The sequence below is a fragment of the Arachis stenosperma genome, chromosome 6 (assembly GCF_014773155.1).
Source record: "Arachis stenosperma cultivar V10309 chromosome 6, arast.V10309.gnm1.PFL2, whole genome shotgun sequence".
Lineage (NCBI taxonomy): Eukaryota > Viridiplantae > Streptophyta > Magnoliopsida > Fabales > Fabaceae > Arachis > Arachis stenosperma.
Window position 1 is genome coordinate 145710228 of NC_080382.1, and position 27091 is coordinate 145737318.

The 27091-nt window shown below is 36.7% G+C and overlaps 1 protein-coding gene and 1 long non-coding RNA gene across 4 annotated transcripts; both read left to right on the forward strand.

Annotated features, from left to right (window-relative positions):
• Positions 1 to 421: 421 nt before the first annotated feature.
• LOC130936704 (uncharacterized) lies at positions 422 to 19429 on the forward strand. Of its 2 annotated transcripts, none has more exons than XR_009068155.1 (6): positions 422 to 684; positions 752 to 841; positions 1226 to 1381; positions 2604 to 2759; positions 15957 to 18327; positions 18899 to 19429. It is a non-coding gene; the product is annotated as an uncharacterized LOC130936704 (long non-coding RNA). The 2 variants fall into 2 exon arrangements; XR_009068156.1 differs by lacking the exon at positions 18899 to 19429 and adding an exon at positions 18515 to 18863.
• A 2348-nt stretch (positions 19430 to 21777) lies between these two features.
• Positions 21778 to 25818, forward strand: LOC130936703 (60S ribosomal protein L7-2-like). 2 transcript variants are annotated; one of them, XM_057866837.1, is made up of 7 exons: positions 21778 to 22106; positions 23871 to 24049; positions 24163 to 24260; positions 24374 to 24431; positions 24960 to 25039; positions 25131 to 25233; positions 25434 to 25818. In XM_057866837.1, exons 2-7 carry the CDS (start codon positions 23873 to 23875, stop codon positions 25647 to 25649), a joined length of 732 nt encoding a protein of 243 aa, XP_057722820.1. In that variant the 5' UTR covers positions 21778 to 22106; positions 23871 to 23872; the 3' UTR covers positions 25650 to 25818. The 2 variants fall into 2 exon arrangements, with proteins under 2 accessions (XP_057722820.1, XP_057722819.1); XM_057866836.1 differs by lacking the exon at positions 21778 to 22106 and having other exon boundaries at positions 23864 to 24049.
• Positions 25819 to 27091: the final 1273 nt, after the last annotated feature.

The window sequence follows — 27091 nt, forward strand, 5'->3', positions numbered from 1 at the left end:
TTACAATAAGAAAGTCTTGGTGGATGACCATTTTTTTTACAAGATTCAAATTTTAAAGAAGAATCTTATTTAATGTAGTTTGACAAACTAATATCACATACGCAGATACGCTTATAAATAGAGGCTTTTGCCTCAGAGAAAAATATCGAGCAATAAAACAAATACTTTTTCTCTCTTTCTTTCTTATAAAGCATTTTTTTTACTTTCTTTCTTTATAAACTACTAATATTAATATATTATATTTATAGTAGTATAATAATATTGATAAATATTAATAATAATATTTTTATTTATACTTTTATATTTGTTACCTCTTCCTTATTTTCCTTATTTATTTATTTAGTTATTTTACAAGTATCCACACTTTTTCTTATTATATATATGTCATGTAAGAACCTCCTAACCCTAGCCGTCACTCTTACTCCTCAGTCCTCTCAAAAATCACTCTCAAACCCTCTCCTTTCACGGTCTCATCATTCACCACCGGCGATCGCCACATCCTACCCCCTCAGCCCCTCACCGCCAACGCTAAGATCCTCCCCTCTCACTCTCGACGTCACCGCTCACTACAGCAGTGAGTCGTCGCGCCCTTGAGTCGTCGCCGTCTTCCAGTGTTCGCCATCTTCGCCGGTCTTCGCGTCTGCGCCTCTTCTTCGTTTTCGCCAACAGCTGCTCTGCTCTCCGGTAAGTCACCTTCTGTGAACTCTGAAGTTTTCATTTACTTTGATTTTGAAGCATTTGTTACTTACAGTAGCAGTTTTATCACTCTGTCAAGCCGTTCCTCCCTCGCTGCCTCATCCTCGATGGCTCTGATTTGGTTGGTTGTGCTCGCACCGGTCAGGTATGTGCCCTTATGTCTCAGCTCGCATGCTCTGATCTGTTATTAATCTATTTTGGTTTGCCCTGATTGGTAATGCTGTTTCATAATTGCATCTGCGTGTGTTTATGTTTGTTACCGAATATGGTGATTTACCGAATTTCTGGAGTTTGAGTTTCAATTCAGTTCTGGTATGATAGGATTATAGATATTAATTACATATTAGGAATTAGTGTAGCCTAAGAAATACCATGTCTGAGTTAATTGAAGTAATTAATTCTTTGGTGAATGGAGTCTCAATTGTGGCCTCGTATATGACTATTAAGAGAGGTGAAATAGTTCTGATGCTATGCAAGTTGATCTGGTTGAGAATTGTGTTTTTAAACCTTCCTGCTCTTGCATTTGCAGGGTAAAACTCTGGTTTTTGTGTTTCTCAAACTAGAGTCTTTGACTCATTTGCACTGATTGGTAACTTAAGGTTGAAATCATGGAACCAATCCCGATGGAAATTGATGGTGGAAGCCAGCTCCAAGCTTCAGCTGTTCCTTTTCCATTTGCTAGGTGGTGAGTTTTTAGTGTTGATTTATGTTCAGAAGTTGAGCATCCTAGTGTTGATTTTGGTGGTGTTTGCTTGTTGCGTTTCTTTCTGCAGCTATCAGCAAGCTATTCATGAAAGTATGAACATAAGAAACTCACTACCAAAATATATTAGTACGAAAAATATCAACTAATCAACGTGTAGAAAGTCTAAAAAGGTGCAGTGCATGCAATAACTTAGGGAAAGATTCCTTACCTATATTTGTTAGAAACCAAATAAGCACGTACATGGTTCTGTCCTACTATATTAGACCTATAATAATTGCCTGAGGGCAAAACTGGATGAATATTTTCAGAAAAAACTTGCTAAATTCTAAATAATTGAAAATTTTGTATTAACAAGTATTATTTGTGTACATATTTTCATATACTTAACTAGTTGTAAAGAATTAATGATTTTCATTAGAACGTGATCACCAAATATATATATTCTCTCTTCATGCATTTAGTTTCCTCCCAAACACTGAAATCTTAAAATTCCACATTATACTATAATCAATGGCTTCAAGTAACAGTAGGATGGATTTCCTCTTTAGCCTTCTCTTCATGTTATCCTTTACTAGAAGCACCGCTACTATAATAAAGAGCTTTGCATTTTCTTTTTCTTTTTTTGGGTTGAGTTTTGCATTATAAATATTGCACTTTTTTATTTCCAACCTCACCCTTTGCTTCATATTTTTTGTTGGAGGATAGATTCCATGTTTTCTATCTAAAATATGACAAAAAGGAAAAGATGATTAAGGCAAAAATAATTCTTTAATTTCTGTCTTATTTTTTCTACTTGCAAGAAGAAAAACTTAAAAGTAATAAAAGTAAATAGAAACATGGAAGATAAATTAAATGAAGTAAAGGATTGAGTCTCTGCATTATTGTTTGAGTGCAAAGATTGCAACTTTTTCAAATCCTTTGTTTCATTTTGTTTCTCTTCCATTTTTTATTTAATTTCTATCACGAAGTTTTAACTCTTGTAAGTAGCCATGAAAAATATAAGGAGGAAAAAATTTTTGCCTTGACCATTTTTTGGGTTATATTTTAGATAGAAAACATGGAATCTATAGCAATAAATGTTGATATTAGATTCCTCATAATTTTACATTTACTAGAAGGTTAGCTTTTTTTTTTTTTTTCTGTTTGACATTTTATTTTTGAATTACATTTCATTTATTTTCATTCATTCTGTTTTTTTAAGTTATCAAGTTGAAGCTTTGGAAAGGGCTCTTCGTGAGAACTCTATAGTGTTCTTAGAAACTGGTTCAGGCAAGACTCTGGATATGCTTATTTTCTACGTAAGCCTTCTCAATACATTGCAGTCTTCTTGGTTCCACAAGTTGTCTTGGTCACTCAGGTATGTCATTTTTCTTTCCAAAATGCATTTTCTTCAAAAAGGTTAATCCAAATAGGCATGCTTTAATCTTTCAAAAATGCTACCATTTAACATGTGTTTTGTATTTTAACATGTATTTTATATTAATAACTGATTTTTTTAATACACATAATATGATTATTGTTTACATGGTTACACCAACCCAATAATCTCAACATAGATGATTAGATACAGTGATACACAATAAAAAAAATCAAGAAGGTTTGAATCAAGAATATCATAATCAAATCAGCCAACTAATAGAACCACAACATATCAGCCAATCAAAAAAATGAAAAATTACAAATTAACTAACCAATTAAAACAACAATTAAAGTTAAAGATACCTTCTATAGAGAGCTGGGGCGGCGAGACAGTGGCTGCGTGATGAATGAACAGGGCAAGACCAGTTGCAGTGGCGACAGTGTCTTCGTAGACGACCATAGTGGGGAAGGCAGCTTCCAACTGTTGCAATGGCGGTGATTACAGGGCGGTGGCTGGACGGAGCAAGTGTCGGAGTGAGGGAGGAGCTCGAGATGAGAGGCAGAGGTGAGAGGAAGGAGGAGTGACTGAGAGATTGCTGCTCAGCTTAGGTTAGGGTTTCTATGAATGAAACGTCGTTTGGGCGCAAATTTTGGAAACCGGCCGAGTTCCAGTTCGATTTGACTAGCCTGTTCCTGGCCGGTCCAATGGTAATTGGTACAATCATGAGTTTTTGAATCCAGCGATTATGCCTTCTGACCAATCCGTCTTTCTCATCGATTCACGATTCAACCGGTTTGATCGGTCAATTCAAACCAGTTTTTAGAACTTTGCATAAAACAGATTGGTGCAGCGGTTGTTTTCTTGGCTTCCATATTGGAAGAGCCAAGTTCGACTCCCACCTCTTGCATTGTTTGTAAAAACGTCTCAACCCTGCATGCTGACGTCATCAGTCGCGGGTAGGTTGTTGATTGTGAGTGTTGACTATTTTATCAGGTTTGGTTAATGCCGATTTTGACCAATTTGTTTCCTTAAATGGTTAGAATGCTAATTCGAACCGGTTTAATGTTTGATTCACTAGTTTTTAGTTTAATCGACAGGTCCGGTCTGATTTTAACACCATAAATTTTTTTTGAATGTCACATGTTCTTTGACTTATGAAGAAAACCCATCTATATCTATAAATCGTGTGTAGGTCAATTCTATTATGAGATGGTACCAAAGAAAAGTCATCATACCCTATCATGAACATAGTTTAAGGATTTGGATGGATGAGAAATACAAGGAGCTATAAGTATCTTATTGGGTGATAAGTTCAGACTTATTTTTACAGCTTCGAAGATGTATATAACATGAAATATCATCGACATTTGAATATATATTCTAGCATTAAGGTTGAATTAATCGGTCTCTGTACAATTTTGTGGTATTCTTATGGATATGCAAAGTTAATATGCCGCTTCAAATGAAATTGAACCAAAATAAAAACTTGATTTCATAAAGCTAAAGTATATATTCTTAAAGATTATAACGGTATGTTGAAAGAGATATAAGGAGCTTTGGAATGTAGAGGTTGAGAACCCTTTTCTTCGTCAATTTGATTCCTTTGTTAGAAAATGGTATAATTTTTTTACCTTCTATGATTTAAATTTTTTTCTCCTAAAAGCGAAATTATTTCAATTCAAGACTAAAATAACCAATTTAGGAATAAGATGGACGTTGGATCCTGTTTTATTTCCTACAGCACCAGGACAGGTAAAATTTCTTTTAGTAGCAGTAGACTATTTCTCGAAATGGATAGAGGCACAACCATTAGCCAGGATAACTGCCGAAAAGGTACGATCATTCATATGGAAAAACATTATTTGCCGATTTGGAATCTCTAGAGAAATCATATCTGACAATGGTAGACAATTCACAGACAATAAGCTCCGCTCATTTTTAAAAAATTTTAATATAAAACATCACTTTAGCTCGGTCGAACACCCACAAACTAATGGGAAGGCTGAGGCCGCTAACCGAGTTATATTGCAGGCATTAAAGAAAAAGCTAAACGATGCTAAGGGAGAATGGGCGGAACTGATCCCGGAAGTGTTATGGGGCTACAACACAACAATTCAAACCACCACGGGCGAAACACCCTTTAAACTAGTCTATGGGTCCGAGGCACTGATTCCTATTGAGGTCGGCATCCCCACCTTAAGCGCCGACCTATACAACGAGCAACACAACCTGTAGGCACGCAATGTCGAACTTGACCTAGCCGAGGAATCCAGGGAGCTAGCAGCCATAAGGCAAATAGCAGCGAAGCGAATAGCAGAAAAGAAACATAACAAAGGAGTATCGCCTAGAACATTCACAGAAGGAGATTTGGTGCTCAGAAAAACAGAAGAGGCCAGACGTCCCCCAGCACATGGGAAGCTCGCCGCCAACTGGGAAGGTTCGTTTCGAGTAATAAAGGTACTCGGCATGGGGGCTTATCAATTACAAACACTACAAGGCAACCCAATAGCCGGGACCTGGAATATCTCCTCCTTGAAAATGTACCAATCTTGATCTGTACAAACGGCGGATGAAGGTACTCTTTTTTCCCCTTAGAGCTTTTTTCCCAGAAAAGGGTTTTTGCCTAAGGAGGGTTTTAACGAGGCCTGACGCACAATATATTCCAACAAGTGTTCAAAGTCTATCCAAATATTCTAGATTCCACAATACACAACTATGAATTATAAAATATACTCGTTATCATAACCATGCAAGTTCCAAAACAAAAGCCGACCTAAAACACGGTCGGAACCAACAAATACAGTTCAAACTAACTAAACATTTCATCTACAAAACACGTTCATTCACTTACAAATATAACTACGGAGGGGGAGGAACAGTCTCACCATGCTCCTCCGCCGACCCATCCATAACCAATTTCCCATTCATAACCACCTTCGTCATATCTAACTGATCGGTATCAAATTCAGGAGCCAGCAAAGAGATCTGACTCACAGCCCGTTCGAAGCCATAGGAGAACATCTCCATACCATTCTCCTCCAACTCGAGGACACGAGCTGTGAGTCTCCCTTTCGCAACATCACTATCTTTCACTTCATCTTGCAATTGCCGAATCTGATCCCTCAGTCGAGCTGCCTCCACTTCCGACTCTTTCACTTTAGCAAGGGCATCATTTTTCTCCTTCAGTGACTTCTCTAAAGCTTCTATTTTTGACTTGTACGACTTCTCCATAGTCTCGGCCTTATCCGCATCCTTTTGCTGTTCGGCACCAATCAATTCGCCGGTACGACCAACACACATCAAGCGAGAACCGACGATCTGTAAGCATCACAAACTAAGTCAAATTTTTGTTGAGAGAACCAAGAAGGAGCCAAATAAGCACAACACAAACCTGAATAAACTTGCAAAGTCCCTTCATACCAATCCGACGAGTCATGAGCATGTCTCCCGGATATTGAGAAGCTCGGTCAGATAGCTCAGCAAAGTTGTAGTTCTCACTCCACAAGGAATGAGAACTCGACCCCGCAATAAAGCCGTGAAGCTTTTTCTGCCGATCAAAAGCAGAATCACCACCATGAACTTCTTGATCAGCCTCAGAAATGACTTCCAAGGAAACATCATCCCTTTTCCTTTTAAACGATAAGGCCGGCCGACTAACGGAGGAAAAAGCCTGATCACCTCCTCCCTTAGGCTCAGCAGGCCCAACACCTTTCTCCTTTTTCTTATTCAAAAAAGATTGCAACTTCGACGGATCTAAGAGAGGTACTCGCCCGCCTACGAAGAAGTCAACAAACGTCAGAAGAGTAAAACAAGTAGCAACATGGACAAAGAACAGATAAAAACGTTACATATATAAGCCCTCAAACCCTCGATATCACCCGAATCATATAAACGCAACAGATCAGAAATAGACATACACTCCCCAGCAGTGACGCTCTCAACTAAAAAATCCAACACAAAATCCTCCTCCTCACTCCTCTCACACGCCTCAAGAATCTGATTTGGCTCGGCACACCAAAAAAGAGGGAATCTTTCACAAAGCTCATCATCTAGATAAAATGGCTACTCTGACTCAACAGACCGGACTTTGACGAACAGAGAATTGAAGTTCTTAAAAGAAGATTTATAGAGGAGGAAGACAGAACGACCAGGAAAGCTACTAAGGCAGACCCACAACCCCTTTCGAATAGCTTTCGCTTGAAAAAGTGAGAAAAGCAAATTCAGAGAACAGGGGAAGGAAAGATAATCCATTAAAACTTCGAAAGCACGAAGGAATGCCCACGAGTTAGGGTGTAGTTGAGACGGAGCACAGTTCAGTTGGGTAAAAACAACACACTCGAAAAACGAAAATGGAAATCTCAAACCAAGCTCAACCAGACAAGGGGTGTACATGTAAAAATACAACCAATCTCCCCTCCTCTCATAAACCCTATCGTCACTAGAACACGGAAGAAGCTCAACAGTAACTCCAGAACCACTTTTTGCGAAGTTCAATCGTTTCAGGTCAGAAAGGGATTCGACACTAACGAAAGAAGATGAACGAGTCCTAACATCTTCATTAACCCAATGGTAAGGATCGCCCTCCCTAACCTCAACAGCTTGAAGCTTCTCTTTCAATTTTTCCCCGCCATGAATCCACAAAAAAAGCAGTAACAGTAAAAAACAAAGAAAGAGAACTGACCTTTCGAAGACATGGCAGCGACAAAAAACGATGAGAAGATAGGGCAGCAAAAGCGTAAGTTCCAAAAGATGTGGTTATTGCAAAGCCCACTAGTTTAGTGGGCAACATTAAAAACATAACCGCAAGAAACGTGGGAAACCGAAACAGGAATTAATGTGCAATAAAAATTGACACAGGTTACTAAACAGGACCGGTTACCAAAATACCATCCAAGCCCACTATGCATTTTTCAAAAAGTACAGCATACAAAAAATTCCAAATTCTCAAAAGCTCAGCTAATGTTCCTAACACAACACCAGCCGAGCTTGGGGGCTATGACGTGTTCACCGATATCTCGGCCTTAGAGTTATCGCCAGATAAGCAGCATATGCTCGCCCCAAGAGATCAGCCCGGAATAACCGAATTAACACTCCCCTGCGTAGTCCAGAGTGATTGCTGGATCCCTGGTCTGAGCTATGAGTCGTCAAGGATCACTCTGGATCACTCTGGAAATTTTACCTGTCCTGGTGCTGTAGGAAATGGGCCGAGTATGTCGAGCCCCCATCTATAGAATGGCCAGCTAACCTCCATAGTGTGTAATAGCTCGGTCGGCCTAGTAGATATGGCTGCATGTTTCTGACAAATCTCACACGCTTTGACTTTCGCGATACAGTCCCTCTTTAAGGTCGGCCAGTAATACCCTGTTCGGATGATCTTGGCTGCAAGTGCTCGTCCTCCGATGTGGTTTCCGCAGACTCCCTCGTGGACCTCGTCCATTACTTCTATTGCTTCATCGTCGCTTAGACATCTTAGCAGTGGTTGTGAGAATCCTCGTCTATAGAGTTTTCCTCCTATGTTCGTGTAAAGACTGGCTCTTCGCCTGAAGTGTTGTGGCTTGAGCTCATGTCTTGGTATGGCACCTGTACTAATATATTCAAGAAAAGGAGCTCTCCAATCATGGAGGTGGTTAACATTTATCACATGTAATAGCTCGGTACTCGGTTTTTCGAGTGAGAGCTGTGTTAATGCAGATGTTTGTGTGTTTGCTCTAGTAGCTGCGAGTTTGGATAGTATATCTGCTCTTACATTTCTTTCTCTTTTAACATGCAGTATGTTTAATGAATTAAATTTTGAAATGAGATCCTTTGCTAAGAGCCAGTATTGCTCGAGCAGCGGATCTTTTACCTGGAATTCTCCTCGGATTTGTTGGACTACGAGGAGGGAGTCGCAATATGTGGTCATGCTCTGTACTTGGGAGTTGAGTGCGAGCTTGAGTCCTGCGATGAGGGCTTCATATTCGGCCTGATTGTTGCTCGCTGGAAAGTGGAATTGGAGTGCTTGTTCGGCTATTACTTCATCTCCCTCTTTGAGGATTATTCCTGCCCCACTCCCTTCTCGGCTTGATGCTCCGTCAACATGTAGTTCCCAAGACTTGTCTCGCTTTTCGGTTGTCATTTCCGAGATAAAGTCGGCCAGCACTTGTGATTTTAGTGCCGACCTTGGTTGGAACTGGACGTCGAATTCTGAAAGCTCGATGGACCATCTGGTGAGGCGTCCGGCTAGTTCTGGCTTTGTCAATATCTGCCTTAATGGTTGGTTTGTCCTTATTATGATTGTATGGCTCTGGAAATAGTGTCTTAATCTTCTTGCCGTGGTTATCAATGCCAGGGCGAGTTGTTCTATCTTCGGGTATCGTTGCTCCGTTGGCTGCATGACTCTACTTACGAAGTATACTGGTCGTTGTATCTTTCCTGCTTCGATCACAAGAGCCGAACTTATAGAAAAATTTGAAACAGATAAATATAAATATAAAGGTTTACCGATTTCTGGCTTTTGTAATACTGGAGGTGATGATAGGATTGTCTTGAGTTCGGAAAAAGCTTTTTCGCCTTCTTCCGTCCATTGGAATTTTTTGTTCTTCGATATCGTTTGGAAAAGGTGATATGCTCTGTTTGATGCTGCGGGTATGAACCGAGATAATGCTGCTATTCTTCCTGCTAATTGCTGCGCTTGTTTTATTGTTGTAGGGCTTGACATATTGAGTACCGCCGAGCACTTCTCGGGATTTGCCTCGATACCTCGCGAGGTAAGCATGAATCCGAGGAATTTTCCTCCTTTTACTCCAAAAGCGCACTTCTCCGGGTTCAGTCTCATGTTGTATGCTCGGATTTGTCTGAATATCTCGTCGAGGTCTTCACAGTGTGACATTTCCTCTGTGGTTTTGGCGACCATATCGTCCACATAGATTTCCATGTTGCGCCCTATTTGGTGGTGGAAGACCTTGTCCATCAAGCGCTGATAGGTTGCACCCGCATTCTTTAAGCCAAAAGGCATTACTCGATAGCAAAAATTTCCATGTTCTGTGATGAATGCTGTCTTGCTTTGGTCCTCAGGATGCATGAGTATTTGATTATACCCAGAGTATGCGTCCATAAAGCTCAGGCTTTTGAAGCCTGAGGCGTTGTCTACGAGCTTGTCAATGCAAGGTAAGGGGTAGGCATCTTTAGGACATGCTTTGTTTAAATCTGTAAAGTCGACGCACATGCGCCATTTACCTGAGCTTTTTCTTACCATTACCACGTTTGAGAGCCATGTGGTGAAGCAGATTTCTCTGATGAAATTGGCCTGAAGGAGCTTATCTGTTTCTTCCAAGGCTGCCTTGGATTTCTCTGCTCCTAGCTTTCTTTTCTTCTGGGCTATAGGTCGGCTTGTTGGGTTAGTGGCGAGTTTGTGGCAAATGACATCGGGACTTATTCCTGGCATGTCTGCTGGAGTCCAGGCGAATAGGTCAGAGTTGTTTCGTAGCAGTTTTATGAGATCCGATCTTTCTTGTTCCTGTAGCGCTTGACCAATGTATGTTACCTGTTCTGACTTTGATGTCAGTTGGATTTTCTGAAGCTCGTCCGTCGGTTGAGGTCTTTCTTGTGTGTGTTCTCGGGGGTTAAGCTCGGCGTGGGACAGGATCTCCTCCCGAGTTTGTACTGTTTTGACTTCGTGTTGCTTTTGTTTCGTGTCCGACCTTTTTAGGCTGGAGTTGTAGCATTGCCGAGCTTGTTGGCGATCTGAATGAATCGTTGCTATTCTGCCGTCCTGTGCCTGAAACTTAACACACAGATGAAAGGTTGATATTACCGCTCTGAACATGTTCAGAGCTGGTCTCCCGAGAATAATATTGTAAGGGCTGCTGCAGTCCACTATCAGATACTGTATATCGAATGTTCTGGATAGTGGGTGCTGACCCATCGTCGTTTTTAACCATATGTATCCTTTTATTGGTACCCTTTCTCCGGAGAATCCCACGAGTTCTCCGGATGAAGGTTGTATTAGTTTTTCAGACAAGTTCATTTTTAAAAAGGTAGAATAGAAAAGGACGTCTGCACTACTCCCTGGGTTCAGAAGGACTTTTCTTACCAATAGATCTCCTGTTTGGATGGAAATTACCACGGGGTCGTCTGCATTTGGTGCGGCCGAGTACACGTCTGATTGATTGAAGGTGATTTCGAGGTTGTCGACTTCTGTATGGTTGTGTGGGGTTGTTTGTTCGATTGCCAGCATGGTGCGGTAGCTTCTTTTCCGTGCCAACGCTGTTTCTCCGCCACATGCGAATCCTCCTGATATGCAGTTGATGACTCCTTTTGGGGGGTTGTTATTTGGCCATTTGTGACTTTCTTTGTTTCTTGGGGTTTGTTGCTCATCCGAGTTCGTTTTTGCTCCCCTATGTCTTGAACCCTCGATGTATTTGTCCAAGAGTCCTTGCCGGGCTAGTCTTTCCAGCAAGTCCTTGGCTATGATGCACTCATCGGTGGTATGGCCGTATTTCTGGTGGAAGGCGCAGTGTTTGGTTCTGTCCATGAACCGTTGGTCTTGGTAACTTCCGGCTCTGACAGGGGGTTTGATGATTTTGGCGTTGAGTATCTCCTTTATGATCCTTTCTCTCTTAGTGTTGAATCTAGTGTAGTTGTCAAACTTCGGTGTGAGTTTAAACGTCTTTCTGACGCCTCTGTCATCCCCTGATCTGATAGCTCGGTTTTCTTCCTTTCGTGGCTGCCTTCTATCTTTGTTCTCAGCCTCCCGGAGTTCTTCAATTTCCATCTGCCCCGCGGCCATTTCTCGGAATTTCTCCAAGGTTTTCGGCTTCGTAACAGCAATTGTTTCTCTGAACTTCCCTGGCTTGAGGCCGGCCTTTATAGCGTGGAGATGGACAGCAGGATCCAGGTCAGGTATTTCCATCGTCGCGTCTGCGAATCTGGTTAGGTAGTCCTTCAGGCTTTCTTGTGGACCCTGGCGGATGGTGCCGAGGTAATCTGATCCGTGCACGTAAATGCGGGCGGCAGCAAAATAATCTATGAAGGATCTCGCCAATTCTTCAAAAGAGGAGATCGATCCTTCAGGCAGCTTTGAGAACCAGAGGAGTGCCGCGCTGTCAAGGTAGGTCGGAAAAGCCCTGCAGAGAATAGGTTCGTTTTTAGGTCCGTTAAAGAACATCATGGACTGGAATTTCTTAATGTGAGCCTGGGGGTCACCAATCCCCTTATATGGCTCGAGTGAGGAAGGTAGTGTAAAATGTTTTGGCATTTGGTAGTTGGTAATCTCCTCGGAAAATGGGTTGTCCAAGGTTAGTCTCTCCTTCGGGGGGTTGGTGACCAAAAGGTCAGTCCCGGCCGTTGGCGAGCTTTTGGGGTTGCTTTCATCCCGCTTGTTGGCTTGGTTCTGTTGTGATAGTTCGGCTAGCCTTTTGACCTCTGCCTGGAGCTCGGCCATCTGGGTCATAAGCTCGGCTTGTGTGAGTTGGCGGGCCCCGTTGTCTGCCATGGTCGGGGATCGTGTGATCTGAAAAAGGGAGATCAAAGAAGTAACAATAAAAAGAATAAAGTGGGGTTAATTGTTCGGGCCCCACGGTGGGCGCCAAATGTTCCGTCCGAGATAGACCGAGGTATGCGTAGTCCAGAGTGATTGCTGGATCCCTGGTCTGAGCTATGAGTCGTCAAGGAACAGCGTTGCGGATGACCTCGGTACCTTGAAACACGGCGGCGGGAGCACCTGCAAAAAGGACTCCGACGCTCAAGTAAGTGTGTGAATTAAGAGATAAAGAGCGATTAAAACTGGAGTGAAGTTTTTGTGACCTGTCTTTGTGGGTTGCGTTCGTTGGTTTTTATAAGTGCGGCCTGTGTAGAGATGTGGTCTGTTCCGATGTATCTGGTAAAGGCCGTTGTTAGTATCTTTGACCAGAGGCGTGCTCTTGCTTAAGGAGTGGGTTCTGTTGTTATGGATAAGGGGCCGAGGATAATGGGTGTGGCCGAAGATATCGCTAATCAAGCTGATGACTTAGCAGGGGAGTGTTAATTCGGTTATTCCGGGCTGATCTCTTGGGGCGAGCATATGTTGCTTAGCTGGCGCTAATTCTAAGGCCGAGATATCGGGGAACACGTCAGGAGTATTAATAAAAGAATCAAATTTTTGAATACTGTGTATTGGTTTATTTATAAGGATTGCGGTGTACCAAAGTTGATTGAAGGATATCACACTCTGCCCACCATATATCGATGTTTGATGTGTATACCACTAATGAAAAAACGAAAATCCTAGACAATATGCTCTAGATAAAAGTATAATAAGATTGGAACTGTAGGATGCAAGTGGTAATTGAAATTTTATATTATTTAGTTTTTTTTTGTTTTTATAATTAATTGATTAATTATATTTATATATATTTTTTGAGTTATTCGTACAACACTATGGAATTTGATTATCATTCATAAAGTTTACGAATAAGATTTATAGATAGACACAATATTATTATTTTATTGTAATTATCTAAGTTTGAGTTAATTAATTTATAATTTTTTTAAAACTTTTTTTTGGTAGTATTAAATTGTTATGTGGAAGAAATAAACATTTATAATATTAGAAAATATTAATTTATATATATCTCTTTTTATCTATCTATTTATTATCTATTCTATCTAATGTTTTAACGGAATTATTTCGTAATTATGTTTTTCTTTCTCCTAAGGTGGACGAAATATGCTGCACATAAGACGGAAGATAAATATGATTACGAAATGATTCAATTGAGGTATTAAATAGAATAAATAAATAGATGGATAGACAGAGATAAATATAAATATTTTTTAATATTTTAAATGTTTATTTCTTCCATATATAATTCAATTAAGAATTTAATATTGAAAAAAGAAGAATAAAATAAGTTTAAAAAAATTATAAATTATTTTGCACAAAATTAGATGATTATTATAAAAAAATAATATCATGTACCTGTCCATAGTTCGTAAGCTTTTATACATGGTAATAAAATTTTATTGTGTTGTACGAATAGCTTATATACATAAAAATAAAAAATTAAATAATATAAAATTTCAATTACTACTCTCAGTATTTACTGCCATGCAATTCTGTTAAAATCTTATTATGCTTTTATCATGCTGTTTAGGATTTTTCGTTTTTTGATGATAATGTAAGCATTAGACATTTTTATGGTCTAAATGCATAGGTGAGATACCTTTTAATTAACTTTAGGATACCTCTATTCTTTTAAATGAGTCAGCACACAATATCCAAAATTTTGATTCTTTTACTAATCCAAAATAGTACCGGATCCAACTTTTATCTTATTATTAAATTAGTTATTTTAGTTATGAATTGAAATAATTTCACTTTAAGGGAAAAAAAAATCATAAAGGCAAAAGAAAAATATTTAAATTTCTCAACAAAGAAATCAAGCTAACAGAAGAAGAGGTTCTTAATCTCAATATTCGCAGGCTTGTTACCCTCTTTAAATGGATTGTCCCTAACCCTCAAGATTATGGATTTTAGCGTCAAGGTTTTGTTTTGATTGGATTTCATTTAAAAGAACATCTTGGCTTTACATATCCGTGACGATACTAAAAAATTGTTTAAGTATGAATAATTTAACCTTAATATTGGAATCTATATTCAAATGTGTCCATGATATTCTCTTATTATATCATCTTCTTCAAAGCTAATTGTTATCTATTACGCAATAAAATGTCTATTGTTTTTTATATTTTTCATCCATCCAAATTTTTAAATTGGATTCGTAGTGGTTCGTGATTACTTTTCTCTCATAGAGATAGAGGAAATACATCCTCAACAATTTTCACTGTAGTTGCTGCGAACAGTTGTCTTTCGTACCATCTCTTTATAGTATTGAAGTCAACAACTTTTCGAAAGTTAAAAACTTTTACTCTATGTGAAAGGGGCAGATATTCATGATTTCATGTTGATCTAAAAATTCAATGTCTACCACTCTTGTTCCATCGGACGTTTTTTCATTCATCTATTCATAATAGAATTGACTTATATACGATCTAGACATTGATGACTTTTCCAGTTTATAGTTTTCTGTTTTGCTACTCTAATTTTTTAAAATTTTGTTATTTTCTTTATTTTTTATTTTAAGTTCTTGAACTTTTATTGAACTCTCAATTTTTATTAATGAATTTGATGTTTTATATTTTATTATTGTTTATTTGAGATATTATTGCTTTCTTAAATTGAGTAGTTGTAGATTTTATTATTATTGTAATTTATGGTATTTTATGTTTATGTCTTCAAGTATTTGATGAAATGTCTCGGTTATAGAGTAGATTTTCATTCTTGGCTTGGGTTGAAAATTTGAGTTAAATGTCCAAGTTGATTGATAATTAAGAGATGTTAATTAATCTTGTTTCCGTTAACGCTTTTACTAATTTTAATTAGTAAGTTGGTTAAGACTTGTGGATTAGAGTTAATTAAGCCTAATTGACTTTCTTTAATTTGTAGAGAGGTTGACGAATTTGGTTTACTCTTTATAATTATGGTATTGTGGTTAGTGACAAGGATAGTGATCTTTAACATTCAATTTTTGCCAAGATTTTTTTTAGAGTTCTAGTTTATTACTTTAAATTATTCCTAATCTTATTGCTTTGCCATTTAATCCTTATTTGCTCTTTTAATTTCTAGTCAATTTAAATTTCTGTTTATTGCAATCAAACTCCTACTTTTTTTCCATAGCCAATGATCATGCACTACATTAAAATTCTAAACTTTGATAATGTTGAATTCCGGTTTAGAATTATATCTACAACGAATTTTGAACTTTTAAACTTAAATTTCTAAACTGGTATTTAGCACCCATAATCGTACACTAAGAAAAATATGTAATGGAGCTGGTCAAGAAGTCTGGAATAGAAAACTGAAAGCCAATGAACACTCCTATGCATCCAAACTTGAAGATGGAGAAGGATGAATATGGCAAGGTAGTGTTTAAGACACGTTATAGAGGGATGATTGGGTCTTTAATGTATTTAATCTCATCAAAGCTCAATAACATTCAAAGTGTGGACTTATGTTCAATATTTCAGTCTCAACCAAAGGAATCACACCTTGTTGCAGTAGAAAAATCATCCGATACGTTTATAGGACAACCAACTGTAGTCTATGGTATCTTAAAACTGATTCTTTTAATCCTATTGCTTTTAGGGATGCTAATTTTCAGGTGATCTAATGGATAGGTGAAGCACAAGTGGAATTTGCTGCTGCTTAGGCAAATTTATCAATGCTTGATGTAGCAAGAAGCAAGCTACAGTTGGTCTTTCAACGGCTGAGGCATAGTATATAGCAGCATCCCTCTGTTGCTCCCAGGTTCTATGGTTGAAAATTCAACTAATTGATTATAAGATTAAGGTTGAAAATATTTTCCATATGTGTGATATGAGTGCCATTAATATTTCTAAAAGGAAATTATGTGAACATGTACAAAAGGAAAATATTGATGTCCAGTTTGTTAAATTAGACGATTAATTAGCTGAAGATAAATTGAGGAGTGCTAGGGAGCCAGCAACTTTTGTGATTTGTAGCCATCAATGATAATTTTAATAGTGTGAGATTACATCCAATAGTGTGAGATTACTCACTTTCTTTTGCTGGTTACATGCTGACCAGAATTTAAGAAAGTTGTTGGCTCTTTAGACTTTTTCTTTTGTAAATTAAGAACTGCTTTGGGAATTGTAAGTGCTGCTAATCTATTTAACTGAATTGACAAGATTTTCTAAGTTTTTGTCTCACAGGACGTAAAGAAATATTTTAAAATTGTTTTTTACTGTATTTAACTGATTTTATTCGATTATTTTTTGCATTAATTATTTTATTTATTTTGAGAAAATTTTTCCAAAATTCTTTTCCAAATCAATTCCAAAATCTTTCCAATGATAAAAAGATTTTATTTTATTCATGCATCAGATACAAAACCTTTGCAGTTTCAAAACTTTCCCATAACTGCTTTTTACTCAGCATTGATCACTACCGCTCTTACCACCTCTCACCCACTTTCTATTTAACTTTTCTAGTGTTGTGTTATAATGCCAAAAAGGAAGATAATCATTAGGAGAGGAGGATATCACCCATACCTTCAAACTCGCCGTTCTAAACCCTCTACCATCTTCATTGACACCACACCTGCATCACCACTACACCACACCTCTCAACCTCCTGCTGCATCCATGGCGTGAACCAAGATCTCCACAAGTTGCTTTGCTGCTGCCTCTTCTAAACAGAGTTCTTCTTGCCCTAGTTCTTTGAGGGGAAAGAGGCCAATCACAGAGGAGGAAGAACACATGAAGCTCCTCCTTCTCTTCCTCCCCATAGTATGAACTCTTGTTTCTCTCTTCACTCCGTTGTTGAGCCAAGAATGCATGGCCCTAGTGACTATAAATCTAAGTTTGCTAAGCTTCCAAAAGATTTTTGAACTTAATAAATTGTCATTTCTTTTAAAATGATATTATCGATATACCCCATTTGTTGCTCCAAAGTTGGTTTCACTTGAATTTCTGGCCGAGAAAGAATTGGATTTTGTTCAAATTAGAATGGCTATCTTTGTTTGTTGTTCGCGGAAAAGTATATTCTGATTTGGTTAGGCCATTTATCTTTTGGACTTAATATAAGTTGTCATTTCTTTTAAAATGATATTATTGATATACCCCATTTGTTGCTCCAAAGTTGGTTTCACTTGAAGTTTTGGCTGAGAAAGAATTGGATTTTGTTGAAATTTTTAGCTGCCAAGAATGGCTATCTTTGTTTGTTGTTCGCGGCAAAGTATATCCTGATTTGGTTAGGCCATTTTATGCTGATATGACCCATCAAGATGTTAGGATTGTTTCCTATGTGAAAAGCAAGGTTATTATCCTTGAAAAACAAAATTGGTGAAGCATTGAGATATTAAGATTCTGGAACCAATGTTTTTACTTCTGGGAAGTGGGACCTTGATTTTATTGTTAGCCTAAACACTGCCCTTCGCATTATTTGTGAACAAGTCTCTCTTTGCACTAGTCTCACATCCACGCAAAACCCACGGCCCAGTCAATATCAAACTACATGGCATTATCACTCATTTTATCTTCCCTTTAAAATGGTTCCTCCAACGGTAACAGTTTGACACACTAATGTTGTGTGCTCTCATTCAAGGAATTCCAATCTCTTTTGCATACTTAATGATGAGGCATGTGTATGAGTATGTTAGAAGTGACAAAATGCTGCCTTGCCCTATGAACTCTTTTTTACAAAGTTTTTTTGTTTTATAATATTGATCTCTCTACTGAAATTGCCAAGGAGCATAACTCGTTCTTGAAAGGAAGTGGTGCAGTGAGAAGAAATCTTGTAGAGCAACCCACTGAACTTCCTAAAGATTTCAGAATGCTGGACGACTCTCCTACAGACTCGAAGAAGAAAAAATAGGGGGTCCAAGATCAAGGTTCTTTCATGCATAGTCAAAAATGTGATCCATGAAGTCAACAAACTTACTGATTTGTTGATAATGCGTACCAAAATGCAAAAGAGAGAGACGTACCTGACCTTGAATTGGAGATTACGAAATCCAAGCAAAGATAGGTATAGTTGAGCAATACTTCAAGGAGCTCAGTAACTTTTTCATTTCTCTAAGAAGGATACTGCTGTTTTACGAGATTTTTTAAAGTTTTTTCTCCTGTTTTTGCTTTTTTCTCTACTTTATGGATGACTGTAATAACTCTTACACTGTCTTTTCTTATAAACTGCTAGGTCTTATCTTTTGTTGCAGGTATCTTTTTGATTTTCCTCCTCGATGACAGTAGGAGAAAAGATTAAGGAGATTAAACAATTCCCTAGTTTTATGCTTTATGGAATTATGCATAAACTAAGTTTTTGTATTTGGTATCTCTCTTACTTTGCTTTATCTGGTACAAACTTTTAAGTGCTGACTTAACTCCTTTGTTGCTTTGATATCTAATAGTCACATATACCATGTTTTGTCTAGTATTTCTTTTCTATATGTATGTTGTTTTAGTATATACTCTGGTACTACTATTTTGAGTCAAGAATTGAATATTCCCTTTTTTTAGTCTAAGAATTGAATATTCACTTTGTGATGACAAACATAATTAATAATTTTCTATTATACCTATTTTCTTTTTGAATATTGTAGGTATTAATGGATTCGCAATTAAAGATCACAATCAAGCGATCCATAATTCAAGCAAATCAGCATATATATGAGTAATACACACTGAGATTCAAATAAAATATATTTGGATAACTGCTGCACTTAATATTGAAGAACAAAGAGGAAAAGATTCTCTTTTCAATGCCATCGGCCAAAATATTGATGTGTGCAATGGCTAGTTTGATCAAAAGAAAAAGTATTCCAACATTGAAGGAGAGATATCAAGTCTTATAAAAGATACAAAAGGTAAAAGAGAGAAGTGTACACAAAAAGTTATTTAATTTTTTGTTTGAGTATTTGAATTTGAAAATGTGTTGGGATTAGAGTGCACTTGGTTCTCTTTATTTAAGTTGGGTTAGTACTTGGGATAATTTACGGTAAGTTACAAGAATGATTATAGTGAAAATTCTACCAGTAGTGATTACAAGAATGATTATAGTGAAAATTCTACCAGTAGTAATTGGATGTAGGTCATATTGCAATGTAGTCAAATCAGGATATATGTTGTGTTTCTTTTCTCTATCCTCCTTTGCAACTTTCACTTCTATTCTGTTTTGCACTCCGGGGCAAGATAAAATCATAAATAATTTCCTGAACTATGTGTACTGCACCACCTCTTTTATTAAGTATTAAAAATAGTTTTTTAATTTAACCCCTTTTTCGCAACTCACTTGTGAACTTTTAATTGGCATCAAAATTTAGGCTTAAGGGGGCCAAGCCTCATAGCTTGGAGTTTTAGATCTATGACAAACAATGTTGTTGCGTACACTAACAGAAGAATAATCTAACAATAGACCACTATACTTTAATGGTACAAACTATATCTATTAGAAAGAAAGAATGAGGATCTTTGTATAATTTATTGATTACAACATTTAGAAGATCATTTTCAATGGACTAGATATTTCTACTAAAATCAATGAGAAAGGAAATGTTCCAAAAGAGGATATTGAATGGAATGACAAAGACAAAAAGAAAATGGAGCTAAAGGTTAAAGCTATCACTTTGATGCATTATGCAATTAGCTTTGAAGAATTCAAAAAGGTCTTAAGATGCAAAACTGCAAAGAAGATATGGGATAAGCTATTGTTCAACTCATGACGGAACTGGACAAGTTCAAGAAACTCAAATTGACATGGTTATGAAAGAGTATGTGATGTTTCTCGGGTATATCCTCCCTATGTTCGATAGAAGTGCAGATTCTGGGATGTTAGCGTCATTCTGGAAGTGCAGTGATTGTTAGAAATTTCAAGTGCTTTTTCGGGTCGTTCTTCGACATGGTTTCAAATATGGAATCACTGGAATCTACATGCCGATTGGGATACATTTGATCTGGCTTTCCTCTATCAATTCCAACTGGATATGTGCCCAATTTTGCAAGAAATTCGCTGGAACGAAGTAGAAGGCTGGGAGATTGAGTGAGAAGAGATTAAGGCTACATTACCACTACAACAACAGCCATAAATCGATGCATCATCAACAGAAATTCAAGAAAAAAAGAGGTAGAAGTCGATGCAAATTTAGATTCAATAAGAAATTCATCAACAAATCACTTTCATTTTCACAAATCAACAAGTCAAAAATATGAAATTGATGAAGAAGATGCAAGAACTACTTATAATTCAAGAAAAATTACAGAGCTCTCAAATAAAATCAGAAACACAACAGAAATTAAAGATGTAAAATAAAATAAAAAAAAACCTACATCTACATTTGGAGAAATATTAAACTATTGGAGGACCTTCGCAATATATATGCAGACCATATGATTAAGTCTTTAAGAAACACTGTAATTGTGATAACAGTTGAAGAGAAAATTAATTATCACAATAATTAGAGCATTTTGATCTAAATTTGGATAATAATATTTGAATGGAAAAACAAACAAATTATGGAATGAGTAGGATGCAAAAACGTTACAGTAATTAAAAAGCGAGAAAAGAACAAATAGGTCCCTGACCTTTTGTCCTGCGGATATTTTTGTCCCTGACCATTAAAAAAATACTTTTAAGTTCCTGACATTCACAAAATTTGGACAGGTCAGTCCCTCCGTCTCCGTCAGGGACTGATCCGTCCAAATGCTTCCGTCAGGGACTGATCCGTCTAAGTTTTGTGAAGGTCAGGGACTTAAAAGTATTTTTTAATGGTCAGGGACGAAAATGTCTTTGAGACAAAAAGTCAAGAACCTATTTGTCATTTTCCATTACCTCCTTTAAGGCCCCCACAAAGAGTACCTCACAACACTTTGTTCACAATTCAAAGTATGGTCTTCAATCTCACTTGCGTATACAACAATTTCATTAGCAGTAAAATTATCATTTGTCGTGGACTAGTATTTGTCAAATCGAAAGGTATTATGAAAAAAAATATTATTTTAATTATTTTTCATCTAATATTTTCTCACATTTTTGGTGATGTAGATGGAATAAAAGTATAAAAATATAAGTTTATTTACTATAAATTTAAAAATATCAAAGTTAGTGGTCAACATTCTTTTAAGTTTGTTTGGGGTAAGTAAAACCATTTACAATGGGATGGTACACTACATTTCTAGACCTTTGTGAGAATTTCAGAAATTAATTAAATATTCAAAATTTAATGTTTAATTTCTTTGTTTAATTTCTTCGGCTCCAATGCAATAATCAGTTTTCTTCTTTTCCTTTCAGTGTGGATTCCTCATTAATGCACATGGGCTTGTTTCCTATAGTTGAAAGGTTATCAGCTGCCACTATGCCTTTTCAACCTCATCCCATTATTATTATTATTATTATTATTATTATTAATAAATATAGAAACTGTTTTTACTCGCAGGATGTGAAGATACTAATATCGTTTTGCTAGAAAACCAACTAGAAATGGATCCAACCCTAAAAATAAAGCAATGGCTTGTCCTATACTTTAGTTGGTTTCCACACTTTTTCTTATTATATATACGTCATGTAAGATCCTCCTAACCCTAGCCGTCACTCTCAAACCCTCTCCTCTCACGGTCTCATCATTCACCACCGCCGACCGCCACATCCTACCCCCTCAGCCCCTCACCGCCAACGCTAAGATCCTCCCCTCTCACTCTCGACGTCACCGCTCACTACAGCAGTGAGTCGTCGCCGTCTTCCAGTGTTCGCCATCTTCGCCGGTCTTCGCGTCTGCGCCTCTTCTTCGTTTTCGCCAACAGCTGCTCTGCTCTCCGGTAAGTCACCTTCTGTGAACTCTGAAATTTTCATTTACTTTGATTTTGAAGCATTTGTTAATTACAGTAGCAGTGTTATGATTTCTGTGAGACAGGTTAATTATAATTTATATTTCTGTTTCTAATTCTGATTTCTATTATTTATGTGATTCTTTGTGGAATCTGTGATTTGATTTCTGTGATTTATGTAATTTATATGATTTTGAGACGTCTGTGAGTTAATTTTTGTATTTTACGAATTGTTCTGTGATTTATGTTATTTTTGTGATGTCGTCAAGCTAGTCTCCTTCGAGCCCTCTCTGTTTCCTCCCTCTGTCCGATCTGAGTTTCCTTCCTCTCTCACCGACACTTCCCTTCCTCCCTTGTTGTCGTTAAGCGCTGTTGCTTCAATTTATGATGTTGCTAATTTTTTGAAATAATGGTTGATGGTTAATTTCAATAATTTTGTTGAATTTTTCTTGCTGAGTTAATTTTCTGGATGAGATTCTGAGTTGGAGTTGATGATTGATTTTAACTGTGGTTGTTAATTTTGTTAATTGTGTGTTCTGAGTTGGGGGTTGTTGGTGATGTGATTCTGAATTTACCTTGGATGCTGAGTATGAATTCTTTGTTTTGAGTATGGATTCTTTTAGTTTTTCTGTTTTTGGATTTTCTGACTTTGGATGCCGAGTTTTCTGTTTTTGAATGCTGAGTTTTTATTGTTGAATACTTGATTATAAGTCTTTGTTATAATTTTTTTGATTCTGAATTCTTTGTTGTTAGTGATTTGAATTTTTATGTAAGTTTGTTATTTTCGATTTTTTTGTGAGTACTGAATTTGATCTTCTTGGAAAGCCTCCAAAAGCAAGAACTGTATATTGTTGCCAAGAATGTCATTAGAGGTAAAGGAATTGCTCAGAGATGATAGATTGGATAGAAGAATTATGCAGCACCAGCACCAGTTTATTGTTGTGCAAGAGCCAATAAGTCATAAGAGTGAAAGAGAATTTGAGAATAAAAAAGAAAATTGATTTTATTATGATATGCATGACTCTTTTACACTGAAATGTACAAATATTTTTACCTAGTTACTGCTTTAGTTTTTATAATATCTTTATGTATAATAAATTTTAATAATTTTATTAGTCCGTGCGTCGGCTTGTCGTTGCTCCCCTCGTTGGTCGTCTCCTTCTCGGGTATTGCACAATCTCCTTTTAGAGGTCGGGGTGGGGACGGAGTGATTGATTAAGTTGTATTAGGTATTTCTTGTATTAGCGAATGAAGTGCATACCAAGTGTTTGATAAGATTCCTTCAATGCTTTCCTGATCAAACTCCCATTTTTTTTTAATTTAATTCTGTGTATTATTTTTATGATTATGTCTTGTTCATTATTTGTCTCATTCAATTGTGTTGATTTCGTTCCTTGCTTCGGCTTCATTTCTTTTCTGTCGCTCGTTTGATTTGTCCGTATTATTCCTATTATATCTCGTGATCTGATTAGCTTGTATTCAGCATGTTGTGTGGAAAATTGGATTATCATTGTTAAAAAAACATTGGAAGTTCTCTGTTCTTGGTATGAATTTGATGTAAATGGATTTTCATTGTTAAAAAACATTGGAAGGTCCTATTTTTTATTGTTTAAGAGAGCATGTAGGTTTTTTATTTGAAACACTGAACATTTAGCTTGAGTTGGAGCTGAAATGTGTCAGTATAATAATTGAAACTAATGAATTCTTTGTTGGATGTTAATCATAACTGAGATTTTTATTTTGAATGAATGGCAGAGATGGGTGAGGAGGTGAAAGCAATTGTTCCCGAGTCTGTGCTTAAGAAGCAGAAAAGGGAGGAGGAATGGGCCTTGAAGAAAAAGGAGGAGCTGAATGCTGGAAAGAAGAAGAGAGCTGAGAGCCGCAAGCTCATTTACAGCAGGGCAAAGCAATATGCAAAGGAATACCAGGAGCAGGTTGCATTTCACCTTAATCTATTTCCCTTTTTCTCTGTTTTAACGTTTGTTTCTGTTTCCTTTATTGCGCTTTGCATTTTTCTCCGCCACATTGACCCGCTTTTATATTACAGGAAAAGGAGCTGATCCAATTGAAGCGGGAAGCAAAGCTGAAAGGTGGATTCTATGTTGATCCAGAGGCTAAACTCCTGTTTATCATCCGCATCCGTGGGTATGTGTTTGTTTCCTTTGTTACTCCATATTTATGCTATTTATACTGTTTCCCAAGTTTTAACCAATTCTGTAATCTGGGTATTCTTACTTGTTTGAGCTGTGTTTTTTCAGTATCAATGCCATGGACCCCAAGTCAAGAAAGATCTTGCAGTTGTTGAGGTTGAGACAGGTACTGCTTATAATCATTGAATGTTGAGCTTTATTGTGTTATTTCTTATGTGGGCGTTATTATGGTTTACTTGGTGCTAGTGGTACAGTTCATGACTGTTGTTTTATAACCATGTTTAATGTGATGATCATTGATGTGCTTCAATTTGAATTCAAGTCCCTGTTTAATGTGTATTTAAATTGGAATAGGTTATATTTGTCTGGTCATTTTTTGTCATTCTCGAGAAGCATTTGTTTTTGGCAAATTTCATGTATTCTGATCTACTTGGTAGAAAAACCTCACTTTAATGATTAGAAAACATTATTCTTTTGATTGTGCACAAATTGTTTGTCTTGTGTATTCAGTAATATGCACAATGTCTCAAGGCCACCAATATTAGTCACAACATAAAATTCAAAGTTATGTTAATTTTCTTTCACAACTTATTCTCCCCCAAATTATGCTCTTAATTGTGGTGTATCTTATATTTATACACTATGTCCTTGTGGTATTAGGGTATAGCCTTATTTCAAGTTCTTTTGGCTTCAGATCTTTAATGGTGTATTCCTCAAGGTTAACAAAGCAACCATGAATATGCTGCACAGGGTAGAGCCGTATGTTACATACGGGTATGCGAATTTCACATATTCAGAGACCACATCATCTTGAGTCGCTTACCTGCATAATGCCTTCTTAAAGCATTCAAAATTGATATTTCAGGTATCCCAATCTGAAGAGTGTTAGAGAATTAATTTACAAGAGAGGCTATGGAAAAGTTGATAAGCAGAGAATTGCTTTGACAGACAACGCCATCATTGAACAGGTGAGTTTGGTGTATGATTTATGTTCCCTTCAATCTCTTTTATATGTAATTGTCACTTTTCTTTCAATCTCTTCATATACTCGTACATTGATCCAATGGTGTTAAACCATGATGGTGACTGAAAAAGGAAACAAATTAAGTGATTGTTGTTGTAATGATATGTTCAATTGCCCTTATATGATTAAAATATTCAATGTTAGACATTGGGGAAGCACGGAATTATATGCGTTGAAGATCTGATCCACGAGATAATGACAGTTGGTCCTCACTTCAGAGAATCCAACAACTTCCTATGGCCCTTCAAATTGAAGGCTCCATTGAGTGGTTTGAAGAAGAAAAAAAATCATTTTGTTGAAGGAGGTGACGCAGGTAACAGGGAAGCTTACATAAATGAGCTTATTAGAAGGATGAATTAATTTACTTTTTTGTTATATGGTCATTAGTATTATAAAATCATTAAGGATAAGATGTTTTTTTCGTTCTTTTAGTTTTGGTTTGGAAAGAATCTTTGTTATTTTGACTAATGCTTGAACCGATGAGGATGTTATGATTTTTACTTTATTGTTCAATTCTGATTTTTGATCATTCTTGCTTTCTCTTTTGATTCCTTTTCTGAATTTTGTTGTGGTTAAGTACAATTTACTCCCTCTAAACTATATCTCAATTGCATTTCACCATTTTGACAAGAAAGAAGTAAACTATATTATTCTGTTCATGCACCTTGTTTGGGATCATGAGGAAGCAAAGGAAAATACTAAGTTTTGATGCCCTTATTTAAGAATCGAGCTATATTAACATTTGGCCAATTCTACCATGTAGAATGAAAAAAACACATGTACGGATTCAGAATATTATTATGGGGCTAATAATATAATTTTAAAATAAGATTTATGCAAATAAATTATATAAGATGTATTATAGAAATATACTGATAGAAAATATATATTTTGAACTACAAAAGATGTGTATTTTGTAGAGTAATTCACATAAACAAATGTCATAGATTCCAATATTACACCAACGTCCTAAATCTAAACAGGTTACATGGATGTCTTGTTTTCATATCTATATAAATCGATGGATTCGAATTAGCATGGATAGTGGTAAATCAAACTAACTAGCTTCGATTTAGTAGGAAAATGCTTTGATTTTTGATTTTGATTTGTCCATAGTAAATCGAGACAAATTTGTTAATTCGATTTATAGAAAAAGGAGGCTAAGATAAATCGAATTAGGAAGATTCGATTTACTATTAGTATATATATTTATACACAATCCCCCCAAGAGCTCTAAGTGAGGCCGCCACAAAAGATTCAAAACCGCAGACATGAAAAACGACCCAATTACAAGAAAGAAACAATAAATGAGAAGAATGGATAGAGCTCAAACCTAACTCTATCAAGTCAGTTATAAATTTCTCTTCTTTCCAGTCGAGCATCTTCAAACTTACTGCAGGATTGGAAACTATCTCAAATGAGTTGATACCTTCGCCCACCACAACTCTAGTTTTCGGGCAGGAAAAGCATGAAGTAGTAAGCAGTAAAAAATGAATGATGTCGGTAAGTACGCATTTAGCGATGGGAAACGGTGTTACATAAGTGTGCAAAAGGGTATTAATAATTTTGAACATGAGTGATAACGATAACGATAAAAAAAGGTGTGCAAAAGGTCTTATATATAAAAAAATCTTTTTTATCTTGAACATGCATGAGAAAATGTTAAGAGTAATAATAATTTTTTTTATTTTATTTTATTTGAATTACGTTTCCGAGCCATGAAATAGAAACGACGAGGATGAAATTGGAAAATGTAATATCTTGAAAATGTGAATCAGAGGCCACAATTACAATAAGTCATT